The following is a 15,147-nucleotide window of genomic DNA, read 5'->3' on the forward strand; positions in this document are numbered from 1 at the left end:
CGGCATGCTTGCCTTTCATACTCCATGCTCCTGGTTTTCTGTTTGTTCAGCCCAGGGAAGATATCCAGGATCATCATCATCAACGCCCTGCATGCTCTGTCTCCCACCCTTGCATTGCCTTTTCCTTGCTTTTCCCCTCCTCCATCTTCCCTTCATTCTTTTCCAAGCTTTCCAGTGGACCCAGCAGTGTATAAGGCACAGGTCATAGGTCCCTGTAGTAAACATATAAGGTTGCTTCCCCAGTATTAATTCCTCCCTTGGCCTATTCATGGTCTTGGATTTTTCCTTGCAGTGATTTGCAACTTCCTCCACTATGGGAAGCAGTAGGGAATGGTTGTTAAGAGTGCAGGTTCTGGAGTCAGGCTACCTGGCTCTACTCTACGACTTAGCAGGTGTGTGAACTTTGAGAAGCTATTTAATTTCTCTGTGCCTCGTTGGCCCCATCTGTAAAATGGAGTTAATGAAACCTATCCCAAAAGATTCTTGTGAGGAATTCTAAACTAATTACTAAAAGTGCGTTACATTCGCTATATTCTTCCCCATTGGGTGAGGTGAGAGGGACAGACCCCAGCTCTAGGTGGGGGTAGTGATTGGCTTAAGCCAATTACCATAGCCCATTCCCAGCCTCAGTGATTGGTTCAGAAGGGAGCCCAGGATTCACTTCATGCTAATGAGCCACAAGGAGATTTGCTAGGGCTTATGAAAAGAAAAGCTTCCTCTCCTTTCAGAAGGACCATTCTCTTTCCCTGATTTGTTAGACAAATGGGGAAACATGAACTCCAAGTATGAAATAATATTCAAGGAGTATTAATGTTGTTAGGAGTGATAATGTTATTGTGGTTTTGTAAAAAGCAAAGGTTCTTATTAGAAACACATACCAAAGTATTTACAAGTGAATAATATGATACCTGCAATGTGCTTTAAAATATTCCATGCCCACCTCCCCCAAAAAATGTCAGAAACAAGATTGATAAAATGTTAATAATGTTGATACTGGATGATGAGTACATGAGAATTCCTTATACTCTTTGCTCTACTTTTGTCTATTTGAGAATTTCCATAATAAAGGTTTTTAAAAGTCCACTTGCTATTGAAGAAAAGAACATTTTTGTCACCTGCTGCCCTTTGGATGCCTTAAAAATGGAGCCAATAAACATGACTTATTTTGTCAATCAGCTGAAAGATTAGGCACATCTCTCTGCCTATTCATGGTGACCATCAGCCCTTGAGGCAAGAAGCAGGTCACCTGGGCCACAGCAAAGGACAGCAGAGAGGCCAGAAGTGGGAGAAGCTATGAATTTAGGACAAGAGATTATCAAGGCTTGGTTTTCCTGTGTCTATGGATCAAATGAAGTCCTACATCTGGCCTTAATCTGTGGTGGAGCTCGGCATATCTGTAATTGAAGACATTCTTCTCTTTTAGATAATAAAATGTTACCGCTGGAAGAAAATTGACAAACGACTCAACTGGACCATCTTATTTTGCCCCCAGATGCCATACTCTAAGAAGGTATGGGTGGCTGGGTAGAGTGAAATGCTAGTCACTAAACTAGCAGGCCGGTTTCCCTGCTTTGTTCCATTTCTCTTCCTTGCTGCCCTGAGAAAATAAATAAGACAATAAGATGAATGCAGTCTTTATTTTCTCTAAAATTTGAAAGGTAAAGGGAACTCTTTACAAAAAGAAACCATCTGCATGATTGAAATGGGAAGGTCCAGGTGAGAGGAAGGAATCTAACTTGGCCAGGGTTAGCCAGGATCTTTGTGTGTTGGTCCAGACTCCAGGGTGGTGGCAAATATTTTTAAAAAGAAAGAGGTCAACCAAGAGTTGGAGTGTATAGCCCCTGGAAACAGGCAGTGATGATGCTCTTCTTGCCTCAGCTGAGCATCTGGTGCTGATGAAGGAATTGACCCAATTTCTCAGGCTCTTCAGCCACCCACATGCCCAGCCTGGGATCTACCCAGTCCTGCTGCCCCCAGAGGGTTGCTGACTCTCCAGGTCTTAGAGAAGAATGCTCTGTATGTATCCACATCTCATGCCATAAGCCAGTCTCACAAGAGTGTAAAGTTTGCAAACATTCCCAAAAGGGTCAAGAGGATCAGAGCAGGCAGGATTCGCAGCACCAGCCAGCCAAGAGGACAATCCTTTAGGGTTGGCCTTCTCCTTGGTCCCCATTCATTATGGCATAGATTGGGCCTGATAAAGCTGCAGCTCTTCCACCAGCTACTGCCACCGGATTCCTAGAAGCTCACAGCTGACATTCCATAGGCGCTCAGCTGTTTTGTTATTTCGGGCCCTTGGAGACACCCAGGTCCTCTTGCAGTCACTGGAGGGCAGAGGAAGATGGTAAATTCCAGGACTGAGAATTAGCAGTCTGGAAATCTTTATGGTCCCTTTCTCAGAATGTTTCTAAATGTATAAAATACAATATATGCCAGACTCAAAGAAACTAATTATATAAAATGCACTCTAAGAATATTTTAAAAACAAATTTGTGATATAGTAATACACAGGCTTATTTATTAATGTATTCTATAACAAGATCTAGTACCAGGTCTAATTATCAAAGGATTTCAAAGTAGTGGCGAGCAGAAGTGACATTCTAGGATATCTGCAACAACTGCAATGTGATATGAAAATATTTATAATTCTATTGGTGACAAAGTCACAGGTATCACTACTACTACTACAGTTCAGTGCCTACATTCATAATTGAAGAAAATGCCAAATCTCAACTGGAGATTAAACTAAAGATGAAGTTATTTTCCCATCCAAGTTCACAGGCCCCTTGAATTTTGTTGACAGGCCCACTTGCATCATGAACCCCAGACCAAGCCCTCCAGATTTGCTTTGGAATGAGCAGGGGGCCTGAGGACCAGAGGGATAGGGGGTGGGAACAGAACACAGGTCTCATCATGTTTTTTTTGTTTGTTTATTTGTTTTTAATGTTCCTTTTCTCTAATTATAAAAGCCTTATAAAACAGTTGGAACATGCAGTGCTGATAAAAGAAGAAAAGCCTATCATGGCTGGGCACGGTGGCTCACACCTGTAACCCAGTACTTTGGGAGGTTGAGGTGGGCGGAACACCTGAGGTCAGGAGTTCAAGACCAGCCCGGCCAATATGGCAAAACCCTGCCTCTACTAAAAATGCAAAAAACAGGCCAGGCGCGGTGGCTCAAGCCTGTAATCCCAGCACTTTGGGAGGCCGAGACGGGGGATCACGAGGTCAGGAGATCGAGACCATCCTGGCTAACACGGTGAAACCCCGTCTCTAATAAAAATACAAAAACTAGCCGGGCGAGGTGGCGGGCGCCTGTAGTCCCAGCTACTCGGGAGGCTGAGGCAGGAGAATGGCGTAAACCCAGGAGGCAGAGCTTGCAGTGAGCTGAGATCTGGCCACTGCACTCCAGTCCGGGCGACAGAGCCAGACTCTGCCTCAAAAAAAAAAAAAAAAAAAAAAAAAATGCAAAAAACAATTAGCTGTGTGTGGTGTTGGGAGCCTGTAATCCCAGCTACTCAGGAGGCTGAAGTAGGAGAATGGCTTGCACCCAGGAGGCAGAGGTTGCAGTGAGCGGAGATCATGCCACTGCACTTCAGCCTGGGCAACAAGAGCGAAACTCCATCTCAAAAAAAAGAAAAGTCTATCATTCAGTTGCTTTCTGTACAGTCTTTTTTGCTTTGTTTGGATATAAATAGAGATGTAGTCTCTCTCTGTCTCTCTCTGTCTCTCTCTCTCTCTCTCTCTCTCTCTCTCACATAAAACCGGGATCATACTGTGTCTAGTTTGAGGAGGGGTTTTTTTTGTTTTTTTTTTTTTTGAGATAGGGTCTCACTTTGTCACCCAGGCTGGAATCCAGTGGTACTATCACGCTTCACTGCAGCCCTGACCTCCCAGGCTCAAGCCATCCTCCAACCTCAGCCTCCCGAGTAGCTGCAACTACAGGCATGCACCACAATGCTGGGCTAATTTTTTGATTTTTAGTAGAGATGGGGGTCTCACCTTGTTGCCCAGGCTGGTGTGGAATTCCTGAGTTCAAGCAATCCTCCTTCCTTGCCCTCCCAAACTACTGGGACTACAGGCGTGAGCCGCCGCACCCAGCCTTAATTTTTTTTTTTTTTTTTTTTTTTTTTTTGAGACACAGTCTCATTCTGTTGCCAAGGCTGGAGTGCAGTGGAGTGATCTCAGCCTACTGCAGCCTCTGCCTCCCAGGTTCAAGTGACTCTCCTGCCTCAGCCTCCTGAGTGGCTGGGATTACAGGCATACACCACCATGACCAGCTAATTTTTTGTATTTTTAGTAGAGATAGGGTTTCACCATGTTGGCCAGGCTGGTCTCTAACTCCTGACCTCAAGTGATCCACCCACCTCAGCCTCCCAAAGTGCTGGGATTACATGCATGAGCCACTGCACCTGGCAAAATTTTTAAAAAATAAAAAAACACCTGGAATAAAAAGATAAAAATCATCTTTCACACTCTGCTTGGCTCTCCCTAAAACTCCCTGGAAGTAACCACTACTGCCCAGTGGCTGGGTGTCCCTCCAGACTGTTCTCTATGTGTAAATAATCATATAATTTTGTATTCCAGTTTTTTCCTTACAACATTATATCACTAACGTTTTTCTATTAATTACGTATTATATAAAAATATGATATTTAATGACTGTGTATTTTATCACATATTTAAGGCAGCAATGTTAAACACTCAGACTCTAGAGGAGCAACTGTCCAATAGAAATATGATGGGAAGGCCAGGCGCAGTAGCTCACACCTGTAATCCCAGCACTTTGGGAGGCTGAGGTGGGCAGATCACTTGAGGTCAGGAGTTCGAGACCAGCCTGGTCAACATGGCAAAATTCCATATCTACTAGAAATACAAAAACTAGCTGGGCGTGGTGGCATGCACCTGTAATCCCAGCTACTCAGGAGGCCGAGGCAGGAGGATTCCTTGAACCCAGGAGGTGGATGTTGCTATGAGTCAAGATCATGCCATTGCACTCTAACCTGGGTGACAGAGTCAGACTGTGTCTCAACATAAAGAAATATGATGAGAAACACAAATGTGAGCCACATATGTCATTTTGAATTTTCTAGCAGCTATATTTAAAATGTAAAAAGAAATTGGTGAAATTTATTTAGTAATCTTTAATTATACATTATTGAGTTTTAAATATATACTTTACTTAACCCCAAAATAGCAAAATCATTTTAGCATGCAATCATAAAAAATGAGATATCTTTTATCTCATTTAAAAATGTAAAATGAGATAATTTAGACTTCTTTTTTATACTATAGGTTGAGCATCCCTTATAAGAAATGTTTGGGGCTGGGCATGGTGGCTCACACCTGTAATCCCAGCACTTTAGGAGGCCAAGGCAGGTGGATCACCTGAGGTCAGGAGTTCAAGACCAGCCTGGCCAACAGGGTGAAACCCCATCTCGACTAAAAATACAAAAATTAGTCAGGCGTGGTGGCAGGCACCTGTAATCCCAGCTACTCAGGAGGCTGAGGCAGGAGAATTGCTTGAACCCATGAGGCAGAAGTTGCGGTGAGCCAAGATCATGCCATTGCCCTCCAGCCTGGGTGACAAGATTGAAAATCCATCTCAAAAAAAAAAAAAAAAAAAAAAAAAGCTTGGATCAGAAGTATTTAGGAGTTTACATTTATTTGAATTATGAAATATTTGCATTATACTTACCAGCTAAGCATCTCAAACCCCAAAAATCTAAAACCTGAAATACTCTGAAATCCAAAACATTTTTAGCACCAACATACAACTCAAAGGAAATGCTTACTGAAATATTCCAGACTCCGAATTTTCAGATTTGGGATGCTCAACGTGTATGTCTTCAAAAATCTGGTATTACACTGCATCTCAATCTGGACTAGCCGTATTTCCGGTGCTCAATAGCAACATGTGGCTAGTGGCTACCACATTGAATGGCACAGCTCTAGAGCCAGATTGCCAGGGTGTAAATCCCAGATCTACCACTTACAAGCTATATGACCTTGAGCACGTTTCTTAATTATCTTGTGCCTCAGTTTCATGTGAAAACTTGGGGTAATATTACCTGCCTCGCAGGGTTGTGATGATTATATGAATTAATACACATTACACACTCAGAACTGAGTACCAAACACATTATAAAAACTCAAGCAACATTAGCTATTATCACTTATCCATTCCCGTCTCATCAGACACTAAGATTATTTCCAATGCTTCACAGAATAAATACTGCACTGATGAAAAGCCTTGAACAAAGAGGGACAACAGAGCAGACAGGGCTGGATTCTGTCATGGAATGGGAAAGAGATTTCACCCTGGGCTTCCCTTTATTCCCAGACTCTAGTTGCTCATTGAGTTCATGATAAGATTCAGCACTAAAATTTCTACTTCTATATTTCAACAGATAGTGTCAATCTTGGCAGCATTGAGGGACAGAGTTCACACCGAAGAGACAGGACATTCCCCCAGCACTTTGTGCTAATTGGTATTTAAAAATTCATGAATCAAGTGAGCCAAAAGCTTAAAGAAGGAGAAAAAGGATCCAGAGGGCCTGCTAACATTCTCTCCATGGCATAACCAACAGCAACAGTCTTCTTTAAAAGCTTTCAGAAAGCTGCAAAGTTTACATGGAAATGTGGCACACAGGTATAAAATAGAGCCAGAAAAGCAACTCTTCCCAACACATAAGTTTGTAATGTAAGTTTCCTTAACAAAGCAACACTTTCTGTTTGCAGGCCTAACCCAAACCTGGATTGCATCATCAGGAACAAACTCAGCTGCTCAGGACGCACAGCCCAATGAGTCCTGCACCGCCCAGGCACACAGGTGGTGGAGAGAACCGCACTGCCTTCACACACCTGAAGTACTTGCCACTCAGGGGCTCCAGGCCCTCAGCCAGGGCACAATGCAGGCTGGTCTGCGCCCCCTCCCGCGCCGTCTTGACGAAGGGGGAGAAGAGCCGCCAGAGCAGGCAGAGCAGGGAGGAGTGCCGGACCAGCTCTGAGCGGACAACACCTGGGTGCACTGCGTAGGTGGTGACCCCGGTGCCTAGGACAAAGAGGGCACAATTAGATCAGGGACACACTCTGAGCCCAGGAAAACAGCTTATCTCCTCAGCAAAATACACAAGTGAGAAAGAGGGACTCAGGAAACATAACCCCAGGATTCAGCAGGTACCACTCCTGGCCAGGCAGAATTTGAACAGGAATGAATTGATCTCTTTCAGAAAGATCTATAGCCTTCTCAGACTTCTGTGTTCCAAAAGGAGTGCCTGGTTCAAGGTCTTTCTATTTCAATGTCATTTTTATACTGTGGCTTTAGTACTACTAATAAACATGACAACATGTAGTGAGTAGTATCAATTATTGACAGTGGTATCTTTATCATTTCTACAGGAGGAGTTTAGGGGTAGCAGTCTGATTGGAAGGTGGTGGGTAGGACTTTATTTTGAGCTGCATTTGCCTGGCAAGCACATTTTATGAGGTATAGATTGAGGGATGGTGATGCAGATTATGGGGGTTAACACCCTCCCCAAGATATCCCTGGTGCCATCACTATTTTTCAGTACCAATTATGTGCCAGGGCTATACAACATGCTTTAAATGTATTATTTCATTTAATTCTTAAAGAAGCTTGTGAAATAGAATATTTCACAATATTATGATGCCCATTTACAGCAAAGAAAACTAAGTCACAGAAAGTTTAAGTAAATTGCCTAAGGTTATACCTGGCAGAGTGCAGGGCCAAGATCTGAACCCTGATGTAAAGTTAAAAACATGGAATGGACTATCTGCATTTGAATACTGACTCAGCTAGGAATCTTCCTTGGGCAAATTTCCTAATCTGTCAGTGCCTGTCTTTTCATATTTAGAGTGGGGGAAAATAATAGCACCCACCTCACAGGAAAGTTGCAAGTATTAAGTTAAGATGTGTACTGCATGGCACACATAAACCTCTCAATTATTATTGTAATTGTTATTGTTTATTTTTATGATTACCGTCTTCTTGTTCTATAAGCATTCTGGAAGTAAAGACCATTGTTCCCAAACTCTGGTTTATTCAGTGTAACAAATGGTCCCCTAGATCCGCAGATGTCAGAGCCAGCAGCTCACCCAATGCTCCAGGGGGGCACAGAATCATTAAGGAATAAGAACCGGCCTGACCTGATTTTACAGCTGAGAAGATGAAGTCAGGGGAGGTTAAAGGGGCACATCCACATCCACATCCACATGGGGCTATAGCATGTGGTAGAGCAAGAGCTTGGACCCAGGGGTCTGAAATCTGGCGCTAACTCCCTGAGTCCAGGCAGTGGCAGCTCTGTAGCTCAGATCACCATGTGGACCTCAGCAAATGGCACCCAGAAGGAAGCACCCTAGGTTTAAAGCCGAGCACCCACATTTCAGTTCTGACGCCCTCACCTGCCATATACTCTTTAGTTGGCCATTTTCTTGGACCTCAGTTCTGCTCTATAAACCTGTTACAAAAGGCCTCTGCCACCACATCACCTGAGGTCAGGAGTTTGAGACCAACCTGGACAACACGGTGAAAGCTCATCTCTACTAAAAATACAAAATTAGCCAGGCGTGGTATTGCGTGCCTATAATCCAGCTTACTCAAGAAGCTGGACAACACGGTGAAAGCTCATCTCTACTAAAAATACAAAATTAGCCAGGTGTGGTATTGCGTGCCTGTAATCCCAGCTTACTCAAGAGGCTGATGCAGGAGAATCACTCAAACCCAGGAGGCAGAGGTCGCAGTGAGCCAAGATCGCACTACTGCACTCCAGCCTGGGAAATAAGAGCGAAACTCAAGTCTCAAAAAAAAAAAAAAAAAAAACAAACAAACAAAAAGTCTCTGCCTGTTGCAAAAAGCTATTGTGAAAATCAAATGAGATAAGAGATAAGATACGACATAAATATAAGGTAACTTTATGAGGTTCTTAACCCCTATTTGATTTTAAGCTCCCTGGGGGCAAGGACTCTGTTTTTACTTCATTCGTAACCTCATTCTCCTTAGTGCACAGAGCTATTACTGACACGTGCATGTTTGACAGCCTGACTTCCCAAGTTTTTGTGGACCTCTAATCTGGTCTGAGGACCGTTTTTGCTATTTTAATCCTGATCCTTTCTCCAGACTTACCTTGGAGCCTTTTCGCCAGCTCACGAGTAAAAAGTATATTGGCCAGCTTGCTGTGGCAATAGGCAAAACCCCTGCTGTAGCGCTTCTCGCTCTGGAGGTCGTGGAAGTGAATCTTGCCAATGTGGTGAACCACCGAGGACACGTTAACCACCCGTGCAGGGGCAGACACCTTTAGCCGCTCCAGGAGCAGGTAGGTGAGGAGGAAGTGGCCTGTGAGGAGAGCCAGTTGAAGGTGGAATGGCAGCTCAGGCTCAGCATGTGCGAGCCGAGAGGACTTCAGTGTTAGCTCACTATCTTCTGGGTGTGAACCAATTTTGATGCCATGAGTAACACTAATGGTCAGTTTGGTCTGAGTTTGTGGATTCCTCAAAGCAAGAGCCAGAGCTGGACTACAAGTAAGGCAATCATACTTAATCTATATTACTTTGTACCTCTGCCCTTGACCCACCTGCTGGCTTCCTACTCCCACTCTGTCCATGATCGCATAACTAGGGACCCAGGTTCACTTGTGTATAGACAGAAGGATAGAATAGTCAGGGAAGATAACCTCTGCTTAGGATCAGAAGACATGTTCCATGATCTCCTCCCTAAAGTCTTCGCCTTGAACGCTGAACCCCAGCCTGCCTCGTACCTCAAGTTCTCAAGGATTGCCTGCCTCCATGGACCAACCTATGGCTTGGTTGGCCCTCATGTAGATGTGACCCCTCCAGCCAAGCCCAGATTCCTGCATACCCACACGCCTGGCCCTGCCTGGCAAGTCTTGCACTGCCACTGCCCCATCTAAGAATGACATTCTTCTCCCTGGTATTTCCTGAAATTTGGGGCTTCTTAATGGTATGGGTAGGAGGATCTCACTTTTTTAGACTGAGCAGGAGAGGTACAGCGAACAACAAGCCAATGGGTCCAGTCTATTGGAATTCCTAGGCTCTATGAAGGCCCCTGGACATTCTCCACATTTACACAGGGTCATCTTCCTAAAGGAAAGATAGTGGGTGTACCTCATTTTTTAGTCACCCAAAGATACTTACCCAGGTGGTTGACTCCCAGGTGGGTTTCAAAGCCATCAGCTGTCTTGGAATATGGACACATCATTACTCCCGCATTATTGATCAGGATATGGAGCTGCTTTTCCTCTATAGGGCACAACCAAGGAGATCCTGTGGTTAGCAAGGAGTCCCCTGGCTGCCTGTCACAGACCTGCATAATTGCCCCTTCCCTTTGTTAATTAGTTGTCTTTGTTGGGGTAAGATTTAGACAGGAGTCACTTGCTCTGCCCCTTCCTTTTAAAACAAGGTATTGCCTCAGCAGTCAATAACTATCCTTCATTTGGATCTATCTCAGTGACATCCAGTAAGCACTGTCACTGGGTTTCTAATGAGTAATTTTAGTTACTCATATCTTCCTGGACATTGTTCATTCATTTATTCAGCAAATGTGTACTAACTACCGACTCTGGACCAGGTGCACTCTGCTGGGCACTAGGAATCCAGTGGTAACACAAGCCAGACATGGTCCCAGGATGTCCCTCATGGATTTCATCGTCCTTGGTAGAAGCTGGTCATTTTCCAAGATCCAGAAGAACTTGCCAGCAGCACAACTTCATCTCATGCCTATGGCCACAGAAGGTTGATTCTCAGGATGAAAGAAGAGAGTGGCATTGTGGCCACACCTTGATGCCAAGGTGCAAGCCCAGACAGGGAACTGACACCTCCAACATTCCCACTGCTGAGGCAAGAAGATGATAAGGATCCTGCCCAGTCTGTCTACCCACCATCCTCTTGCCAATTCCCTGTCCTGCTGGTTCATGTGGCAGAACCTGTCTAGTGGCGTGGATCATGGTTCTGATGTAAAGACCATAGATGGTCCAGGATGGAGCAGCCACTCCCATACCTGATTTCCTGCTTTTCTAGTTACTCATCAGGACCTCACCTGCCAGAAAGGCCTCAGCAAAGGCTCGGATAGATTTGGTGTCTGATAGGTCCAATTTCCGCACCAGCACCTGGGAGTTCTTTGTATCCACTCGGATTTCACTGGCAGCAGACTCCCCCTTCAGTACATCTCTGCAGGCGATATAGACTCGGGCTCCTGGGTCCAAGACAAAAAGAGAGCAGAATGTTCATATCCTAGGCTATAAAAGAGGTACAGTAAGTGAGCTTGGGACTGATGGACAGAGCATTTATTCTCCCAGCCCTCCCTCAATGGTAGAGTGGCCGTATTGCCACTTTGGGCTTTTCACAGTAGTTCAGTCTTCTTGCTGTCAGTTTAATCCCAGGCTGGGAATCTGGTTCCCAGGTTTTACATTCTGATATTTAATGTCGCTTAGTATCTCCTTTTAGAATAACTGACTTGGCTATACACAGACATCATTATTTTCCTTATTTTATTTAATAAAGAAGGAGTAGGGAAGAAGCAGTTTATTGAAGGCCACAGTGTAAGTTGGTGTCACAGTTGGACTTGAATCCAGGTTTCTTGAATTTCTAGTCAGAGTCCCCAAGCCTAGGAGGAAACATAAAGAAATATGGACAGAGGCCCCAGTGGAAAGAAGGGTGGGAGGCATGGCCCTTTGGAGACTAAAGGGGAAACACTTACCTCGGCTAGCAAGCTCTCTAGCCGTCTCCTTGCCAATGCCTGTGTTGGCGCCAGTGATCACCACTACCTTCCCAGGAAGCTGCACATTTGTTCTACACACTCCACCAGCAAAGAACTTCCTATCGGCAAGGGAAACAAGAGCGTCACGTACCATCCTTCACTAGCTAAGATACGTTAAAAACTCACTAAGATACGTTAAAAAATAAATAATAAATAAATAAATAAATAAATAAGCTATCCAGTCTCAAAGAAGGATATCTTTAAGTTGCAGTCAGGAGACTCATAAAAGCTAATCTTCATGGCACAACATTTTTTCATGGGGCAAGGTAGTCGCCTGTTCATCAGTGCAGGTGGGTAGGTCACTTGCCCAGAAGCCACAAATAATCATATTAGCAAACAGAGTAAACTCTTGAGTCAGGGCCAATGAAGACTTTCCCTGTTAGATAATAAGTACATCTAGCTCTTATCTCTAGAGGTTCCAGAGGAAAGCTTTCCCCTCTAACTTACATTCAAAACATACGCATGATAAACATTAGCGGAGTCAATATTCAGTAACTGTCATCATGAGTAACTGATGAACAGCACTCTGTGGGGAGTGACACACAGGTACTGCTCTTAGCACTCTGGGGAATGGCATACATGGGTGCTGATCTTAGGCTGCCTCTCCAGTTTTAGGGAGTGGGGCATTTCCGAGGCTTTCAACCATTGTATTAGAGATTTCATTCTGGCCAATGGCAAACAGAAATAAAATCTCCTTTTTTCAGACCTCTGGGCAGAGAGCACTCTTTTACATGAAATTGACTTCACAGGTCCCAAAACAGAATACAGAGAAGCAGAACTAACATTTCCTATACAACATCTGACTGCTAATTACTAGGCTAGGCACTTTCCATATGTAATTTATTTTCATCCTCTCAACTTCTCCAGTATTATTTCCACATTACAGTAGAGAAAACTGAGGCTCAGGGAGGTTCATGTCACATAGTGGTGGCAGAAGTGGGACTTGAACCCAGATCTCTATGGAGAACCTAGAATAACACTGTCCTTGGTAGGTCCATTTAACCTCCTTTATCATCAGAAATTTTTTAGGCTAAGCCCAGTGGCTCATGCCTGTAATCCCAACATCTTGGGAGGCCAACGTGGAGGAGGGTTGCTTGAGCCCAGGAGTTTGAGAGCAGCCTGGGCAACATAGTGAGACCCCCATCTCCACAAAAAATTTAAAAAGTAGCTGGGTGTAGTGGCACATGCCTATATTCCCTATATTCGGGAGGCTGAGGCAGGAGGAATGCTTGAGCCCAAGAGTTCAAGGCTGCAGTGAGCTATGATCACACCAATGCACTCCACCCTGGGGTGACAGAGCAAAAACAAAAAAGGAGAAATTAAAAAATTCTCCACTTAGAACGCACATTTATTTGACACCTCTAGAAATCCCACAGCAAAAGAGTCATCCCAAAACATTAACTGAGGGTAGTCTCAAAGGGAAATGAGTTTGTTTCTTTCCCAAACTACCTGGTACTTAACAGCATGACAAGCCAGCAGGGCCACCTTGAATAGGGACAGAGTCTCTGAATTCTTCAGAGACACCCAAAGGAATAAAATGAAAAAGCAAGGACTCCCACCTAAGGTGTCTGTTGAGCTACTTGACAGAGTCATCCACGCAGCCTTCCGCTGGCAAATAGAACTCTCCCCAGAGCTCAGGTGGGGCCAGAACTCAGCCCCACCTCTACCCAGCTGCAGATGCTTCCTTCTGGTTTTCCACCATGGTATCCACAGCACCCCCTTCCTTCCTGCTTTTCCTGCCCTGACTTTCTCTCCGTCAGCCTCTTTCCCTTTCTCTTCTTTCAGCAGCTGAGAACCGGCTTCCAGTGCAGGTCTTTGTAAACGATTATTTGAGTTGCTGAATTAAGACAAACCTGATGGATGGAGCTACCACATACAGGAACGAGAAGAAAGAGGTGAGCAGTCCCAAGGTGACCAGCATCTTTCCAACTTCTGTAGCTGCAGTTGCTTTTGCTGCTGCTCCAGCTTCAACCCCAGCTCTGGCTCAGGCTCCTGATCTGGCTCCAGCTCTTGGCTGCTTCTGCTGCTTCTCTGCTCCTCTCCGACCTGAGTGCTCAGCAGCAGCCTGACTCTGAGCAGAGCCCAGAATCCTATTTAAATCCGAGAGCTGTCAGAGCACAGCCTGCTGGGAGATGTAGTCCTGGCGGGGAGGGGACGGAGGCAAGGTTAGAAGCTTACTTAGGTTTACTGGCAAAGAGAATGTGGGGAAACTAAAGCAAGTACCCCCTAAATCCCCCATCCTCAATTGCTTCTCTTCTCTAGGAAATGTGTTCTCCCAACCACTGCCACCCCTACTGTAAGATAGGATATATAGAATATTTCTAACTTTAGCCACAAACCCCATGATGCTTAAAATACGAGTGGATCAAGCCTGTAATCCCAGCACTTTGGGAGGCCGAGACGGGCGGATCATGAGGTCAGGAGATCGAGACCATCCTGGCTAATACGGTGAAACCCCGTCTCTACTAAAAAATACAAAAAACTAGCCGGGCGATGAGGCGGGCGCCTGTAGTCCCAGCTACTCGGGAGGCTGAGACAGGAGAATGGCGTGAACCCGGGAGGCGGAGCTTGCAGTGAGCTGAGATCCGGCCACTGCACTCCAGCCTGGGTGGCAGAGCAAGACTCCGTCTCAAAAAAAAAAAAAAAAAAAAAAAAAATACGAGTGGATTAAAATAGGACAGGAAGAAAACTCCCAGAAGAATGGCGAGAGAAGTCAGAAGAGCGATTAACCTCAGGGAGGAGGGGGCAGTGACTTGGGGGGAGATGACTGGAATCCCTGGAGGGTTGAGAGTGTTCTGTTACTTCATCCGGGTGATAGTACCCAGGTGTGCTCACTTTGTGAAAATCTGCTGAGTCGTATGCTTTTGACTTGTGCAGTTTTCTGCATTTTATAGTATACTTCAATGAAGTTAACACACGCACATGCGTATTACAAGGGAAGGGTATTGCGTTTAAGTGCATGGACTCTAGCACTGAATCTATTTAAAAGCTCCATGGCCCTGGGCAAGTTACTAAACCTCTCTGTTAACTCAGTTTTCTCACTTCTACAATGGGCATGATTATATATATAGTTTATATATATAGTTTACATATATATAAAACCATATATGAGATATATATATATATATAATCTCCCCACTTGTTTTAAGTGTTCAATTATTACATTGGTGGAAAATGAAACTAGCATATGCTGAACAATGTATAATAGTCAGCAGTTATGGTTAGCTGTTCTGATTCCTATCTCCCTTGCTTTACTCAAGGCCATGGTGTAGAAAAGGGACAGATGATGAATGTGGGTGATGTTTCAGTTGAATGCTATTGAAGATGAGGGGAAATACAAGAAAATGCTGGTAGAG

At 44.6% G+C, this 15,147-nt stretch overlaps 1 protein-coding gene across 1 annotated transcript; it reads right to left on the reverse strand.

Annotated features, from left to right (window-relative positions):
* Nucleotides 1–1,620: 1,620 nt before the first annotated feature.
* On the reverse strand, nucleotides 1,621–13,931 carry RDH12 (retinol dehydrogenase 12). The gene is made up of 7 exons (XM_010366633.1): nucleotides 13,645–13,931; nucleotides 11,732–11,850; nucleotides 11,072–11,227; nucleotides 10,171–10,275; nucleotides 9,143–9,352; nucleotides 6,862–7,051; nucleotides 1,621–2,324 (listed from the first exon to the last, which is right to left on the reverse strand). The coding sequence occupies exons 1-7, from the start codon at nucleotides 13,710–13,712 to the stop codon at nucleotides 2,222–2,224; spliced, it is 951 nt and encodes a 316-aa protein (XP_010364935.1). The 5' UTR covers nucleotides 13,713–13,931; the 3' UTR covers nucleotides 1,621–2,221.
* Between the last annotated feature and the right edge of the window lie 1,216 nt (nucleotides 13,932–15,147).

Source organism: Rhinopithecus roxellana, chromosome 5 (genome assembly GCF_007565055.1).
Source record: "Rhinopithecus roxellana isolate Shanxi Qingling chromosome 5, ASM756505v1, whole genome shotgun sequence".
Taxonomy (NCBI): Eukaryota; Metazoa; Chordata; class Mammalia; order Primates; family Cercopithecidae; genus Rhinopithecus; species Rhinopithecus roxellana.